Source organism: Lissotriton helveticus, chromosome 9 (genome assembly GCF_964261635.1).
Source record: "Lissotriton helveticus chromosome 9, aLisHel1.1, whole genome shotgun sequence".
Lineage (NCBI taxonomy): Eukaryota > Metazoa > Chordata > Amphibia > Caudata > Salamandridae > Lissotriton > Lissotriton helveticus.
Genome location: NC_136070.1, coordinates 231,743,683 through 231,761,992, shown reverse-complemented (window position 1 = coordinate 231,761,992; position 18,310 = coordinate 231,743,683). Strand labels below are relative to the sequence as shown.

General features: G+C 44.6%; 1 protein-coding gene across 3 annotated transcripts in view; it reads left to right on the top strand.

The window, feature by feature from the left end:
* The window catches only part of BMF (Bcl2 modifying factor), a 213,395-nt gene that overhangs the window by 51,647 nt on the left and 143,438 nt on the right, over positions 1-18,310 (top strand). For all 3 annotated transcript variants that reach the window (XM_078659776.1, XM_078659778.1, XM_078659777.1), the window contains exon 2: positions 8,142-8,479. In XM_078659776.1, the coding sequence (XP_078515902.1) occupies positions 8,142-8,479 (338 nt within the window). The remainder of the gene's footprint in view (positions 1-8,141; positions 8,480-18,310) is intronic.

Sequence of the window (18,310 nt, the reverse complement as noted above, 5' to 3'; positions counted from 1 at the left end):
CCTAATCCTTCTCGTGGGAGAATGTCAGGAGAACATGACGTCTGGACACAGTAGGTTATGGTAGAAAGCTGACCTCACTTAATCCATAGTTCTAACCTGGCTTTTCCAGCCTCAAATCAAGGCTACACTTACTCAAACAGTCAGGCTATATTTGCAGCATACAACATCGAAATACAAGATAGCTGCATGTTTGAAATGTGTCTTAATGTGCAATAATACAAAGGCTATGGTAGTTCTTTAAGCAGTCATAAATAACTTTTCACTAGAGGCAACAAGGTTGGTGTGAGGCTTACATTTTTGGGAAGACACAGAATGGGCAAAACCCTTTGATACATCTGGCCCAAAGAGTTTATTCTGGAGATTTGTGCCAACAATCATAGTCCTTATTGTAACAACAATATTGGTCAAAACGTCCTAAATGTTTTGACTGATTTGGGGGCTAAGCAACTCTGACACGCGATGATCAGCTTGGTTTATTTATAGGGGGCTCGTTAAGCCCACATTAAATGACAATCAGGTTAAATGATTATGGCAATACAAATATTTATGTGCTGGGATATTTTGGAACCCTGAAGTAGGGGTAAAAACACTCAGGCAAAACTGTATGATATGAGAGAAGGATCATATGTATTAGGGAGCCAGAACAAATTTGATAGATGATGAAATTGTATCTGAGTCAATCAGGTGTATGCTGTGAAGATGAACAAATGGTAGTAGGAGGGATAACAACAGGTTTAAGTTGGAGGAATTGTTTCCCAAAGTTTATACTGATTTCTAGGTTTATTAAAAGCTTTTGTTCAAAAGATTATTTTGAAACGAGATGCAAAACCAAAGGCTTATAAAACAAGATATGTTCCTGTGTCCATCTGAAATTATCTGAGGAAGGAATTAGGTCGTTTATGCCAAGAAGGTGCTATTAAAGAAGTCAGAACCTTTGAGTTGCTATTTTCAGTGGTGTTGGCCATGTAGTCCAATGGCAGTATAAGACTATGGGGGTCATTACGATGGCGGTGAAAGCACTTTTGCGCCCGCCAGATTAGGATGGCAGGCGGTGTGCATGGGCGGACGGGATGTCTGTCCACCACGGGTACGCCACAGGCAATCGTTACGATAGCCTGGTGGACCCACCACGCATCTGTAGAATAGTGGCGGTGCCTAGCAGGCACCTCCGCCAAATTATGATGCTGCTTCAAGCCAGCCTTTGAATGGTGTTCCTCCGCCATTCAAAGGTCGGCAGAGATTGACTTCAGGGACCCGTTGCGGGTCCCCCCTGTGCAGGGGCACTTTCTTGTAGCACTTGGGGGGCACCTAGGGTGCCCACCACATTTCCCTGCACCATGTGGCAGTCACCGCGTGGTGCCTGCCATGTAATGCAGGGAAATGTAAACTGTGCATCTTTAACATTGCGGGGGTGCTGCAGCTAGCTGCTCCCCCCGCAATGTTAAAGATAGATGCGACCGCAACAGTGGCGGTGGCATCGTAATACCCCCAGGTGGGACGGCAGCCCTGTAGGCTGGCAGTCCCACTCCCCGACACGCTGGCGTGGGACTGAAGTCCGTCCGCCATCGTAATCACCCCCAATGTATGGACTTGAAAAATCTGAGTTGATCATCATCTGCAACTTTGGTGAGATGCAGTTGACGATAAGAGAACCTTTTTTTATATTGGACTTTGTGTCAGCATACCATGAGATAGCCTTGCATGAGATCTCAAAAATCTTTAACTTCCTTTGAAATTCCCAAGGGTGTACAGACAAATGCCTTTTGGTTTGGTGTCAATATCAGCTGTGTTCTAGCCAGTGATAGATCAAATGATTAAAGGTTTAAAACAAGTATCATATTTTCAAAATGATATATTGATATTTCGTCCTACATATCTTAACATGATGAGACCTTGTTTAAAGTTATTGTCCATTTTAGGGGAAAGTGGTTTGATCATTTCATGTGAAAAGTGCTGTATTGGAGTTGACAGGGTGCCATACTTGCCACACAACATTTGTAAAGGTGGTGTAACCCCAAAAAGAATCTGGTTATAGCCTTTCTAGATGTATCATGTCCCAAAGTTAAAGCCTAATTAAGATCGTTCTTGGGATTGGCAGAATACTATTCACAAAATTAGTTCCATGTATTCAGACAAAACAAAATGCATTGTGAATTTAGTTATCATAAATTCAAAGTCTGATTGGTGTGAGAAATGTACGCTGGAATGTGAGTGGTCTGTTTAACCAATGGTCATGAGTAATGTTTTAATTCACATTAAAACCTTTAAATGTAAACATTTTTAAAATAAATATTCTCGCCGGAAGGCTTTACTGGAAAAATTGTCCCTGAAAGGGTTGAACAATTTGTGGCAAGGGAGATGAAGGAATTGCTTATTTTACTTGGTATAGAGTATAGTTGCACATCTCGATATTTTTCTCAATGTAATGACATGGCTGAAAGAGGGAAAAGGGTGCTCAAAGAAGATTTACAGTTAGCACTGGATGAAAATAGATTGTGGAGTGAGGTTACAAGGGCATTCTATCCTTATACATTTTCCTCTGTTTTACAAGTGCATTCTATCCTAATACATTTGTCCTCTGTACTGCCAGTGCATTCTATCCTAATACATTTGTTCTCTGTATTGCAAGGGCATTTTATCCTAATACATTTGTCCTCTGCATTACAAGTGCATTCTATCCTAATACATTTGTCCTCTGTATTGCAAGGGCATTCTATCCCAATACATTTGTCCTCTGTATTACAAGTGCATTCTATCTCAGTACATTTGTCATCTGTATTGCAAGTGCATTCTATCCCAATACATTTGTCCCCTGTACTACAAGTGCATTCCATCCCAATACATTTGTCCTCGGTATTGCAAGTGCATTCTATCCTAATACATTTGTCCCCTGTACTACAAGTGCATTCTATCCCAATACATTTGTCCCCTGTACTACAAGTGCATTCTATCCCAGTACATTTGTCCTCTGTATTGCAAGTGCATTCTATCCCAATACATTTGTCCCCTGTACTACACGTGCATTCTATCCCAATACATGTGTCCTCGGTATTGCAAGTGCATTCTATCCTAATACATTTGTCCCCTGTACTACAAGTGCATTCTATCCCAATACATTTGTCCTCGGTATTGCAAGTGCATTCTATCCTAATACATTTGTCCCCTGTACTACAAGTGCATTCTATCCCAATACATGTGTCCTCGGTATTGCAACTGCATTCTATCCTAATACATTTGTCCCCTGTACTACAAGTGCATTCTATCCCAATACATGTGTCCTCGGTATTGCAAGTGCATTCTATCCTAATACATTTGTCCCCTGTACTACAAGTGCATTCTATCCCACTACATGTGTCCTCGGTATTGCAAGTGCATTCTATCCTAATACATTTGTCCCCTGTACTACAAGTGCATTCTATCCCACTACATGTGTCCTCGGTATTGCAAGTGCATTCTATCCTAATACATTTGTCCCCTGTACTACAAGTGCATTCCATCCCAATACATTTGTCCTTTGTATTACAAGTGCATTCTATCCCAGTACATTTGTCCTCTGCATTACAAGTGCATTCTTTCCTAATACATTTGTCCTTTGTATTACAAGTGCATTCTATCCTAATACATTTGTCCTTTGTATTACAAGTGCATTCTATCCCAGTACATTTGTCCTCTGTATTACAAGTGCATTCTATCCTAATACATTTGTCCTTTGTATTACAAGTGCATTCTATCCCAGTACATTTGTCCTCTGCATTACAAGTGCATTCTTTCCTAATACATTTGTCCTTTGTATTACAAGTGCATTCTATCCTAATACATTTGTCCTTTGTATTACAAGTGCATTCTATCCCAGTACATTTGTCCTCTGTATTACAAGTGCATTCCATCCCAATACATTTGTCCTCGGTATTGCAAGTGCATTCTATCCCAGTACATTTGTCCTCTGCATTACAAGTGCATTCTTTCCTAATACATTTGTCCTTTGTATTACAAGTGCATTCTATCCCAGTACATTTGTCCTCTGCATTACAAGTGCATTCTATCCTAATACATTTGTCCTTTGTATTACAAGTGCATTCTATCCTAATACATTTGTCCTTTGTATTACAAGTGCATTCTATCCCAGTACATTTGTCCTCTGTATTACAAGTGCATTCTATCCTAGTACATTTGTAAAACGGAGATGGGTAATGTGTCACGTCTGTGACGAATGCCAATTCTAGATTAGGCCCTATATTTTGAAGTAAGTACATTAGTATTTTATGGTAAGTTACGTTTTATTTATCATCTTACTTCTCACATTTGCTTTTAGGTCTAGCTGGGGAGTGCAGCTTCATTTCGCAGCAGTCTTTCCCATTTCCATATGAATTTAATAGCAAGGTAACTCTGATAGTCTCTCTACTGGTCACTTAGGACACTTCCTCATCTGAACCCTGCTGCCATCTAGATAATTGTATGTTTCGCGGCTTTTCATTTCGCACGGCTCTTTCAGTTGGATCCGCCTTTGGCAGCCTTTGTTTTCAGAGCGTGTTTGGACACGTGCTATAAATCACTTGGCTTGCGTCGTGCCAAGGAAAGAGCAAGATAAGCTGGCACTGTTCCTCTTCTAGCCTGTGTCCTGGCCAGCTAGATAATTGTGGAGCACAGCTGAAAGACGTGGCAGCTGATTATTTTAATGTCACAGCAAGAAAGTAACTCCTTTTAGTGGCCAGGCTATTATTTGTATGATGCACAGAACCATACACAGTAACTTTAACTGTGCCTACTGTAGTTCACTGGCTGTTTAGGTATTTGTGTAATTGTCTGTCAGAATGATGGAGCATCAGCGTTAACCTGCAATTAAATTCACATGGGAATGGGAAAGAGCCATGTGCACTGATAACCAGTAAAGAAGACCTTTTTAATTTTGATGTCCATGACAGGAAACATAACTCTTATTGCCGCAAAGAAGCGCTACATCTAACATCTAAGAAACGCTAAATCTAGCTTTAAATTACTGTAACCTAGGACATAGCTTAAACAAACAAGAATAATTTTTAACGTAAAAAAGGATAACAAACTGGAAAGGAAAAACATTTGCAAAGTGAAGTATTGACCAACCAGCCTTGCCACTGAGGTACACTTCTTTTTAGAGGATTACTGTGACTAAAAGGAATCGGTCATCAATATTGTCCAAAATAAAAAAAACAAATTGGTTTGGGAAAGCTGCTGAGTGTGACATATCCGTTTTCACCAAGGGAGAGAGAATAGAGTGAGAGAGAAACACTCTGTTTATCCTGGTTGCTTAAGTTTATATATTACCTCAACTAGGGAAGGTGTGTGGGAAACCCTGGGAACTAGTAAGAGAGGATCGATAGTTACTCTTAAGGAGAAGTTCTGGCTACTAGTTAAAACCAATAGTGGTAGAAAAGATTAGAGATAGTGTAATATCCATGAACTGTTTTACAAATTAAGTTGCAATCAGGGTTGGATAGCAATTTTTCCTTCAGATGAGGATCATTTGGACGTCATGGACCAGATAGTTACATGGCAGAGAAGGCGCATGGGTTATGTCTGTGTTAAAACAAGAAGATGTAGGACTTTATTTAGAGATTGGCGGACGGGATACTCTGTTATAAACATGGTGGATGTCCTGGCTTCCATATTGCAGGTGCATTATAACCTGTGCTACTTGTGATGTAGCAGACAGGATATCCCACGCGTTGTGACATAATATTCCAGCCACCAAATTCTACATAAGGCCCTAAGACATTGTTGCACTTTTGCTTGTGCCCAATATAGTTACAATTTGAGACGATGGTGGCTAAAACCTGTTTTGAATCACTTTTGTATCAGAGAGTTAGGTGAAACAATTACGCTATAATATATGGGATCCTGCAATGCCTGATAAAAAAATTGTCTCTAATTTTTCGATGATAGGCAACCTGTGACGCACCCAGTCTCCCATTAAGCAATGACATAGCTGCTCACCTAAAACAATTATTACAGTTGACATCTGATGTCACAGTTCCTGCTGCTAGAACAGGCAGTGGAGGAGAAAGGCAGGTCTGGTCAAGGAGCATAATTAAAACAACCGTTTAAAGAATGAAAGCAAAATATTGGTTTTCTTTCTTCTGCTCTGTTTTTCTAGCTGTACAGTGACAAGCAGAAAGTTTAGAATCTTTCTGGATGTTTATACGCATTCTGAGTGACTGCGCCTTTTTAAAAAAAAGCTGACTTGTATTAATATTAAACTGATGGTAATATTGTGCAATGAATATCTAACCGCTTTTTTTGATGTGCTAAATTAAAAACACTAGGAATTACATTTTTATTCTTGCTTCCTCTTTGAAAGAGCTACACAGCAATCATTTAAGTCATTTAATGTGGAGCAGGGAGTACTTTTTCCAATGGCAACAGAGGGTATGTGGTCCACCAAGTGATTACGGAATATGTTCCAAAAACCTGGAGGATCAGGATGAAGGTACCCAAGAAGCGAATAGTTAAAAACATGACTCGTTTTCAGAATTTTCTCGAAACTGGGGAGGACAAAAGAAAGGTAATATGGATGGGAGTCTAAAGTTAATGAACGCTATTGATGCTTTTTGGTGCCTGAATGAATGAGTATGTATGATTTCTGATTACAATATAGGGAAAGGCACATCAGTTGGGCAGGGTATAATATACAGTTTTCTCAACATACTGTTACCCTCAGACAATATTTGGTCCATTGCTGAATGCACTCTTCCAGAGGTGTAGCTATCGGTAGTGCAGCGGGGTGCACAAAAGTGGGAGGAGCTCATTGCACCAATCAGAGTTGCCAGCTTACCTTGGTCATAGCTGTTTTTTAATACTCAACCAGCGGTTGGGTTGTGCCCATTCTCTTTGCTTGTTTTAGGGTTATGGTAACCTGCTTGTATTTCGTCTACCTGATGAAAATAACAGGACACACATATTGACATCATATTGTACCAACGTATGGCACTTGAGATGCATCTCTCCATTTTTAAGACTCTCTCTGTTGCTTGACTTTGCAGTGCCAGTCACAAATATTTGCAACCCTCATTCCTCTTAGGCGAAGCGATTGTCATGAAAGGGAGCACTGTTCACTTAGGGCGCTGAGGCGAAATACTGAATAACTTATTAATAACCACCCAAAGAATATAAATAATATAATGTATAAAAAAACATATACACTTCCTGTGGATCATGCTTGTTCAACTATTTACAACACAGTGGCGTATCGCTTGTGTGAGGTAAAGTCAGTAATTATCTACAGGCCATGTACAGGGTCTGTATTTTTTACTGTTGCAATAGTCTTGTGTCAGTCCAGCTCAACTCCAGTGTATGTCAAGGACAGCTGAATCCAAGTAGATTTTCAAGGTAAAATAAGTGTGACTGAATTCGACCAATAAAGAGACCTAACAAGTCATTGTGGTACAGGCCAGTGGTAATCTCTATTCGTGATTATATATTTTTGAGTCCAGTATCGCTACCAGTGCTTTTGTATATTGTATGCGAGGATTCACTACATTCACATACCAGTGATTGACACATTTTATTTAGGAGAGAGGGCCCTAATCCAGAGCGTTTACCAGCTGCTGCAGTTCAACGCGAATGTGTACTCTTGGTCGTCGAGTGTTTTCACAAAAATATATGATGTTCAAGTCGATTTTCATTAAAATAAAAATAAAAGACCTTGCCAGCCTGGTGATATGCTTGGAAAATGAGTATACTATTCTGGTTTAGTGGGTATAGCTACCATTATTTGTTACGTGGTGCATTGACTCAACGTTGCATTTTTTTGCTCTGAATGTCATACCCTTTCTATTGCCCCTTTTGATTTTTGGTTGTTATATAGTTTCTGTAACTTTGGCTTAAAATTGGACTACACAATATATAATGGCATCACACTCTATCATCTAAACATACTTGCCTGTCTGTGCAACATTTTCTTTTGTCCCTCTTTGAGAGTCCTGTACATATTAGTGTGTCTTGATCAACACTTGAGAAAACCCTGGTTTAATGCATTCGAATGTACAGAAGCTTACAGATTAGTATTTCAATACATTGTGTCTAGTTCCTGGAGTTTTCTTGCATGATAGGATTGTTTACTTTTTCCTTCCCTTTTTAAGTGAAATATTTATTTTGTTTTCTGGCAGGAAACCTCCATATGGTGATGATAAAATGTATCAGAGGTGTATAGGAGTGGACTATTCGACCCTGGATGAGCTGGACGACGATGTATTTCACCCTGATGACTATGTATTTCCGGGTCAATCCGAAAGTCTGAGCCCACCTTCATTCTTTAGCCGGACACAGTCCTACACATGTTTCCTGGGCAGAGTACAGCTGTTTCCTCTGTCCCATTGCTGTGGCCCAGGCAACAAGAGCACAGAACATAAGGATAAGGCAACGCAGACCCATAGCCCGTCATCTCCCAGTGATGACATCATGTTGCCCTGTGGAGTAACCGAAGAACCTCAAAGACTTTTCTATGGTAAGGAAAGACTGACCTTACAATCCACTGAAGCGTATCTCTTTTAAGGACACGGTGTCTTTTGTAGTTTTACAGCGAGTTAACAATATAAAGACTGAAATCAGCAGTTGAAAAAGGCTACTGGGATGTGTATGCTGTATTAGATCAAACTGCAGACTTGTGTTTTCTAATACAATTATCTCATTATTTAAAGCATCAGTGTATTTTATATCATATATATTGTAGGGATCTGGTGACATCACATATCACAATATTCACTAAATATTTTCTCAACCAGTTGGCAAAAACATATGCAGTAAATATAGTAAGCGTACAGTATAATGCCAAAAAGCCAACCCTGTGACTTACAAGTAGTAATTTTCCGGCATATGCTAGTATAGGCTTCCACTCTAGCTGTATTGTCCCAGTGCTTAATTTGTAAAACATTTAGTGCCGGAGCCCTCGACAGGAGAACACTAGAGCATGCGCCATCCGTTGCCCCTGGCAGCACTGCCAATGACAGCACCAACACACTACTAATCATCACACTCTTAAAAGTGTGACAATTCCCACTATTACTGGGCTCCAAAGCTATAAGAATGGCTTTGGAGACAAATACTAATAATTGGAAATGTAAACTGAAATCATAAACAGAAGCTGTTGTGCTCGTACCTAAATTGGCAGACACCACTACCATGTGGCAGACAGTTATAGGCCCCGGTCCTGGCAATTAAGTGCCGGTGCTGAGCACCGAAAAGCACCGGCACAAATTAAGTACTGTATTGTCCTCACCCTCTGCGTCGTTTTATGATGACAGGTAGCACAGGAGGTGCATTTGCCAAAGCAAATCTTTACGCCAACCCAGAAACAACATTCGACTCTTTAAGCCTGTAGTTTCTACATAATTCCTATTTGTTTATTTATCCAGCTGGCTGAGGTTGAACTTTCACGGGCACACACATGACATTTTAATGCTATTAAAGTGTCTTAGGTAACTAGATATCTTAGGGTGTTTTTCTCGCAGCAGCAGCCCAGCTGGAAGGAGTGCAGTCATTAACCTACATGGATTTTTAAATCTGGTTTGACAGTGCATTCATAAGCTAGACCTGTTGGCATTGCCAATGTTTGTTGTTATTAGTTATCAGAACCTGCGTTTTCTCTGAGTTGAGTTTGAGGCCATTAGTGCTCATCCAATAACAGGTCAATTGAAGGGTTTCTTGAAACTCCACGTTAGTAGGTAGTCTGATGCCCTTTCTTAACACAATCTATGCATCATCTGTGACATGTATAGGTGAGAGCCTTTTGAGACAAGGTCTTTTGCCAAATGTGTTATGTAAATATTTGACAAATGTAGTGAGAGGGAGGATCCCTGGATGACTCCGCACTACACCTGCCTTTCTTGTGCAGTACATAGATCCCGCTGTGCAGCCTGTGATTGGTTAGTCAGGACCCATTGATCAGGTCAACCTTTTAAAGGCACTGGCTCTAATGCAAGGTTCAGAAGAGTTTTGTGACTGATGAGTATCGAAGGCTGCAGAAAGATCCAGGAGATCCAATGCTTCTTGAGTACTGTTATCTACCTCTAGTCTGTGGACATTACGTCCCTCAATTACTGTGGAATCGATATTGTGTTTGGGATGAAAGCCTGCCTGGAAGGCGTCCCAAAAAATGGATTTCTGTAAATAGTTAGAGATAATCCGAACCACATACGTAGCCATAACCTAACTGTAGTGGTCATTTAATTAGGATCATCAGGAGTTTTCTTTAAGTGTGTGAGCACTATAGCTGTTTTGAAAGGGAGTGGAGAGGTGCCTTGAGTAAGTGAGGCATGAAGCACCATGAGTAATAGTTTGTTAATTACTGGCCAAAGCTTTTTGTATATATCAAGAGACCAGCAACGCTTTCTCTCCAGTTAAGGTTTATTTATTTTTTAGTAAAAAGTGCAACATGTTTCTTTTCAGTTACATCAGAGCATCAACACAGCCTATCAATTTTTGGCAATTGTTGACCTGACTGGTGAGTCGGGGGGCGGTTGGACAGTAACCATTTGAAAGGAGCTGCTTGTCAGATTGGGCCTAATCAGGTCTCTTCGTTCACATGGCATGGCCCACAATAGAGCCTTCAGCGATTATTAATTGTCAATCATGGTCAAATGTCTTCTGGTGGCCGAGACAGCTAGATAATGTCATGAAAGTAGTGTCTGAAAAAGGCAAAGAGCACCAATGTGAATATGTATGTGCCATTGCAACATAATTTGAGGATCAAGAGAACTTTAGTGTTTTCACTGCTTGTGTGAAAATGCCTATCCTGTTTACATGTTAAAGGAGAAAGCAGTTTCTGTGCTTCAGACCCAACTCGCACCAGCTCGCTGTTAGATCCAGATCGTTCTCGTTGATCAATGAGAGACAGACAGACTGACTGAGCACTGCACTCTCACCTCTCACATCCTCTTTACTCTTCATAAAAATATCAGTAACATATATGTGGAAGCCCACACTCACTTCATGAAGATGGCTATGCTTTATACCTTGTATGCTTGTTTCCGGTCCATGGAAGACATGGCTTGCCAGTTCGGGCTGGACTGTTCCCATGAGGCACAGGGTCAGACTGATTTGCATATAGCCATGTCTGAAATGGGGTGGCTGAGTGGGCTAAAGAATGGTGATGGATTAAACCCAGATCAGTTGACTGGGGATGAGTGTTTGATTTGCTCCAACTCTCCGTCCATCATCCCCTTTTGTATCGCTTTGTTCGCCCTAAGTGTGGCAGGGTATGCTCAGACGTGAGTCCCTTGCTCACTTGGCCACTGGATTCAAGATAGCCTGGCTGATGAGGATTATGAATCCGAAACCGGTCCCAGGATGCTTGTTTCCGGTCCATGGAAGACATGGCTTGGCAGTTCGGGCTGGACTGTTCCCATGAGGCACAGGGTCAGACTGATTTGCATATAGCCATGTCTGAAATGGGGTGGCTGAGTGGGCTAAAGAATGGTGATGGATTAAACCCAGATCAGTTGACTGGGGGTGAGTGTTTGATTTGCTCAAACTCTCCGTCCATCATCCCCTTTTGTATCGCTTTGTTCGCCCTAAGTGTGGCAGGGTATGCTCAGACGTGAGTCCCTTGCTCACTTGGCCACTGGATTCAAGATAGCCTGGCTGATGAGGATTATGAATCCGAAACCGGTCCCAGGATGCTTGTTTCCGGTCCATGGAAGACATGGCTTGGCAGTTCGGGCTGGACTGTTCCCATGAGGCACAGGGTCAGACTGATTTGCATATAGCCATGTCTGAAATGGGGTGGCTGAGTGGGCTAAAGAATGGTGATGGATTAAACCCAGATCAGTTGACTGGGGGTGAGTGTTTGATTTGCTCAAACTCTCCGTCCATCATCCCCTTTTGTATCGCTTTGTTCGCCCTAAGTGTGGCAGGGTATGCTCAGACGTGAGTCCCTTGCTCACTTGGCCACTGGATTCAAGATAGCCTGGCTGATGAGGATTATGAATCCGAAACCGGTCCCAGGATGCTTGTTTCCGGTCCATGGAAGACATGGCTTGGCAGGTCGGGCTGGACTGTTCCCATGAGGCACAGGGTCAGACTGATTTGCATATAGCCATGTCTGAAATGGGGTGGCTGAGTGGGCTAAAGAATGGTGATGGATTAAACCCAGATCAGTTGACTGGGGGTGAGTGTTTGATTTGCTCAAACTCTCCGTCCATCATCCCCTTTTGTATCGCTTTGTTCGCCCTAAGTGTGGCAGGGTATGCTCAGACGTGAGTCCTTTGCTCACTTGGCCACTGGATTCAAGATAGCCTGGCTGATGAGGATTATGAATCCGAAACCGGTCCCAGGATGCTTGTTTCCGGTCCATGGAAGACATGGCTTGGCAGTTCGGGCTGGACTGTTCCCATGAGGCACAGGGTCAGACTGATTTGCATATAGCCATGTCTGAAATGGGGTGGCTGAGTGGGCTAAAGAATGGTGATGGATTAAACCCAGATCAGTTGACTGGGGGTGAGTGTTTGATTTGCTCAAACTCTCCGTCCATCATCCCCTTTTGTATCGCTTTGTTCGCCCTAAGTGTGGCAGGGTATGCTCAGACGTGAGTCCCTTGCTCACTTGGCCACTGGATTCAAGATAGCCTGGCTGATGAGGATTATGAATCCGAAACCGGTCCCAGGATGCTTGTTTCCGGTCCATGGAAGACATGGCTTGGCAGTTCGGGCTGGACTGTTCCCATGAGGCACAGGGTCAGACTGATTTGCATATAGCCATGTCTGAAATGGGGTGGCTGAGTGGGCTAAAGAATGGTGATGGATTAAACCCAGATCAGTTGACTGGGGGTGAGTGTTTGATTTGCTCAAACTCTCCGTCCATCATCCCCTTTTGTATCGCTTTGTTCGCCCTAAGTGTGGCAGGGTATGCTCAGACGTGAGTCCCTTGCTCACTTGGCCACTGGATTCAAGATAGCCTGGCTGATGAGGATTATGAATCCGAAACCGGTCCCAGGATGCTTGTTTCCGGTCCATGGAAGACATGGCTTGGCAGTTCTTGCTGGACTGTTCCCATGAGGCACAGGGTCAGACTGATTTGCATATAGCCATGTCTGAAATGGGGTGGCTGAGTGGGCTAAAGAATGGTGATGGATTAAACCCAGATCAGTTGACTGGGGGTGTTTGATTTGCTCAAACTCTCCGTCCATCATCCCCTTTTGTTTCGCTTTGTTCGCCCTAAGTGTGGCAGGGTATGCTCAGACGTGAGTCCCTTGCTCACTTGGCCACTGGATTCAAGATAGCCTGGCTGATGAGGATTATGAATCCGAAACCGGTCCCAGGATGCTTGTTTCCGGTCCATGGAAGACATGGCTTGGCAGTTCGGGCTGGACTGTTCCCATGAGGCACAGGGTCAGACTGATTTGCATATAGCCATGTCTGAAATGGGGTGGCTGAGTGGGCTAAAGAATGGTGATGGATTAAACCCCGATCAGTTGACTGGGTGTGAGTGTTTGATTTGCTCAAACTCTCCGTCCATCATCCCCTTTTGTATCGCTTTGTTCGCCCTAAGTGTGGCAGGGTATGCTCAGACGTGAGTCCCTTGCTCACTTGGCCACTGGATTCAAGATAGCCTGGCTGATGAGGATTATGAATCCGAAACCGGTCCCAGGATGCTTGTTTCCGGTCCATGGAAGACATGGCTTGGCAGTTCGGGCTGGACTGTTCCCATGAGGCACAGGGTCAGACTGATTTGCATATAGCCATGTCTGAAATGGGGTGGCTGAGTGGGCTAAAGAATGGTGATGGATTAAACCCAGATCAGTTGACTGGGGGTGAGTGTTTGATTTGCTCAAACTCTCCGTCCATCATCCCCTTTTGTATCGCTTTGTTCGCCCTAAGTGTGGCAGGGTATGCTCAGACGTGAGTCCCTTGCTCACTTGGCCACTGGATTCAAGATAGCCTGGCTGATGAGGATTATGAATCCGAAACCGGTCCCAGGATGCTTGTTTCCGGTCCATGGAAGACATGGCTTGGCAGTTCGGGCTGGACTGTTCCCATGAGGCACAGGGTCAGACTGATTTGCATATAGCCATGTCTGAAATGGGGTGGCTGAGTGGGCTAAAGAATGGTGATGGATTAAACCCAGATCAGTTGACTGGGGGTGAGTGTTTGATTTGCTCAAACTCTCCGTCCATCATCCCCTTTTGTATCGCTTTGTTCGCCCTAAGTGTGGCAGGGTATGCTCAGACGTGAGTCCCTTGCTCACTTGGCCACTGGATTCAAGATAGCCTGGCTGATGAGGATTATGAATCCGAAACCGGTCCCAGGATGCTTGTTTCCGGTCCATGGAAGACATGGCTTGGCAGTTCTTGCTGGACTGTTCCCATGAGGCACAGGGTCAGACTGATTTGCATATAGCCATGTCTGAAATGGGGTCGCTGAGTGGGCTAAAGAATGGTGATGGATTAAACCCAGATCAGTTGACTGGGGGTGAGTGTTTGATTTGCTCAAACTCTCCGTCCATCATCCCCTTTTGTATCGCTTTGTTCGCCCTAAGTGTGGCAGGGTATGCTCAGACGTGAGTCCCTTGCTCACTTGGCCACTGGATTCAAGATAGCCTGGCTGATGAGGATTATGAATCCGAAACCGGTCCCAGGATGCTTGTTTCCGGTCCATGGAAGACATGGCTTGGCAGTTCGGGCTGGACTGTTCCCATGAGGCACAGGGTCAGACTGATTTGCATATAGCCATGTCTGAAATGGGGTGGCTGAGTGGGCTAAAGAATGGTGATGGATTAAACCCAGATCAGTTGACTGGGGGTGAGTGTTTGATTTGCTCAAACTCTCTGTCCATCATCCCCTTTTGTATCGCTTTGTTCGCCCTAAGTGTGGCAGGGTATGCTCAGACGTGAGTCCCTTGCTCACTTGGCCACTGGATTCAAGATAGCCTGGCTGATGAGGATTATGAATCCGAAACCGGTCCCAGGATGCTTGTTTCCGGTCCATGGAAGACATGGCTTGGCAGATCGGGCTGGACTGTTCCCATGAGGCACAGGGTCAGACTGATTTGCATATAGCCATGTCTGAAATGGGGTGGCTGAGTGGGCTAAAGAATGGTGATGGATTAAACCCAGATCAGTTGACTGGGGGTGAGTGTTTGATTTGCTCAAACTCTCCGTCCATCATCCCCTTTTGTATCGCTTTGTTCGCCCTAAGTGTGGCAGGGTATGCTCAGACGTGAGTCCCTTGCTCACTTGGCCACTGGATTCAAGATAGCCTGGCTGATGAGGATTATGAATCCGAAACCGGTCCCAGGATGCTTGTTTCCGGTCCATGGAAGACATGGCTTGGCAGTTCGGGCTGGACTGTTCCCATGAGGCACAGGGTCAGACTGATTTGCATATAGCCATGTCTGAAATGGGGTGGCTGAGTGGGCTAAAGAATGGTGATGGATTAAACCCAGATCAGTTGACTGGGGGTGAGTGTTTGATTTGCTCAAACTCTCCGTCCATCATCCCCTTTTGTATCGCTTTGTTCGCCCTAAGTGTGGCAGGGTATGCTCAGACGTGAGTCCCTTGCTCACTTGGCCACTGGATTCAAGATAGCCTGGCTGATGAGGATTATGAATCCGAAACCGGTCCCAGGATGCTTGTTTCCGGTCCATGGAAGACATGGCTTGGCAGTTCGGGCTGGACTGTTCCCATGAGGCACAGGGTCAGACTGATTTGCATATAGCCATGTCTGAAATGGGGTGGCTGAGTGGGCTAAAGAATGGTGATGGATTAAACCCAGATCAGTTGACTGGGGGTGAGTGTTTGATTTGCTCAAACTCTCCGTCCATCATCCCCTTTTGTATCGCTTTGTTCGCCCTAAGTGTGGCAGGGTATGCTCAGACGTGAGTCCCTTGCTCACTTGGCCACTGGATTCAAGATAGCCTGGCTGATGAGGATTATGAATCCGAAACCGGTCCCAGGATGCTTGTTTCCGGTCCATGGAAGACATGGCTTGGCAGGTCGGGCTGGACTGTTCCCATGAGGCACAGGGTCAGACTGATTTGCATATAGCCATGTCTGAAATGGGGTGGCTGAGTGGGCTAAAGAATGGTGATGGATTAAACCCAGATCAGTTGACTGGGGGTGAGTGTTTGATTTGCTCAAACTCTCCGTCCATCATCCCCTTTTGTATCGCTTTGTTCGCCCTAAGTGTGGCAGGGTATGCTCAGACGTGAGTCCTTTGCTCACTTGGCCACTGGATTCAAGATAGCCTGGCTGATGAGGATTATGAATCCGAAACCGGTCCCAGGATGCTTGTTTCCGGTCCATGGAAGACATGGCTTGGCAGTTCGGGCTGGACTGTTCCCATGAGGCACAGGGTCAGACTGATTTGCATATAGCCATGTCTGAAATGGGGTGGCTGAGTGGGCTAAAGAATGGTGATGGATTAAACCCAGATCAGTTGACTGGGGGTGAGTGTTTGATTTGCTCAAACTCTCCGTCCATCATCCCCTTTTGTATCGCTTTGTTCGCCCTAAGTGTGGCAGGGTATGCTCAGACGTGAGTCCCTTGCTCACTTGGCCACTGGATTCAAGATAGCCTGGCTGATGAGGATTATGAATCCGAAACCGGTCCCAGGATGCTTGTTTCCGGTCCATGGAAGACATGGCTTGGCAGTTCGGGCTGGACTGTTCCCATGAGGCACAGGGTCAGACTGATTTGCATATAGCCATGTCTGAAATGGGGTGGCTGAGTGGGCTAAAGAATGGTGATGGATTAAACCCAGATCAGTTGACTGGGGGTGAGTGTTTGATTTGCTCAAACTCTCCGTCCATCATCCCCTTTTGTATCGCTTTGTTCGCCCTAAGTGTGGCAGGGTATGCTCAGACGTGAGTCCCTTGCTCACTTGGCCACTGGATTCAAGATAGCCTGGCTGATGAGGATTATGAATCCGAAACCGGTCCCAGGATGCTTGTTTCCGGTCCATGGAAGACATGGCTTGGCAGTTCTTGCTGGACTGTTCCCATGAGGCACAGGGTCAGACTGATTTGCATATAGCCATGTCTGAAATGGGGTGGCTGAGTGGGCTAAAGAATGGTGATGGATTAAACCCAGATCAGTTGACTGGGGGTGTTTGATTTGCTCAAACTCTCCGTCCATCATCCCCTTTTGTTTCGCTTTGTTCGCCCTAAGTGTGGCAGGGTATGCTCAGACGTGAGTCCCTTGCTCACTTGGCCACTGGATTCAAGATAGCCTGGCTGATGAGGATTATGAATCCGAAACCGGTCCCAGGATGCTTGTTTCCGGTCCATGGAAGACATGGCTTGGCAGTTCGGGCTGGACTGTTCCCATGAGGCACAGGGTCAGACTGATTTGCATATAGCCATGTCTGAAATGGGGTGGCTGAGTGGGCTAAAGAATGGTGATGGATTAAACCCCGATCAGTTGACTGGGTGTGAGTGTTTGATTTGCTCAAACTCTCCGTCCATCATCCCCTTTTGTATCGCTTTGTTCGCCCTAAGTGTGGCAGGGTATGCTCAGACGTGAGTCCCTTGCTCACTTGGCCACTGGATTCAAGATAGCCTGGCTGATGAGGATTATGAATCCGAAACCGGTCCCAGGATGCTTGTTTCCGGTCCATGGAAGACATGGCTTGGCAGTTCGGGCTGGACTGTTCCCATGAGGCACAGGGTCAGACTGATTTGCATATAGCCATGTCTGAAATGGGGTGGCTGAGTGGGCTAAAGAATGGTGATGGATTAAACCCAGATCAGTTGACTGGGGGTGAGTGTTTGATTTGCTCAAACTCTCCGTCCATCATCCCCTTTTGTATCGCTTTGTTCGCCCTAAGTGTGGCAGGGTATGCTCAGACGTGAGTCCCTTGCTCACTTGGCCACTGGATTCAAGATAGCCTGGCTGATGAGGATTATGAATCCGAAACCGGTCCCAGGATGCTTGTTTCCGGTCCATGGAAGACATGGCTTGGCAGTTCGGGCTGGACTGTTCCCATGAGGCACAGGGTCAGACTGATTTGCATATAGCCATGTCTGAAATGGGGTGGCTGAGTGGGCTAAAGAATGGTGATGGATTAAACCCAGATCAGTTGACTGGGGGTGAGTGTTTGATTTGCTCAAACTCTCCGTCCATCATCCCCTTTTGTATCGCTTTGTTCGCCCTAAGTGTGGCAGGGTATGCTCAGACGTGAGTCCCTTGCTCACTTGGCCACTGGATTCAAGATAGCCTGGCTGATGAGGATTATGAATCCGAAACCGGTCCCAGGATGCTTGTTTCCGGTCCATGGAAGACATGGCTTGGCAGTTCTTGCTGGACTGTTCCCATGAGGCACAGGGTCAGACTGATTTGCATATAG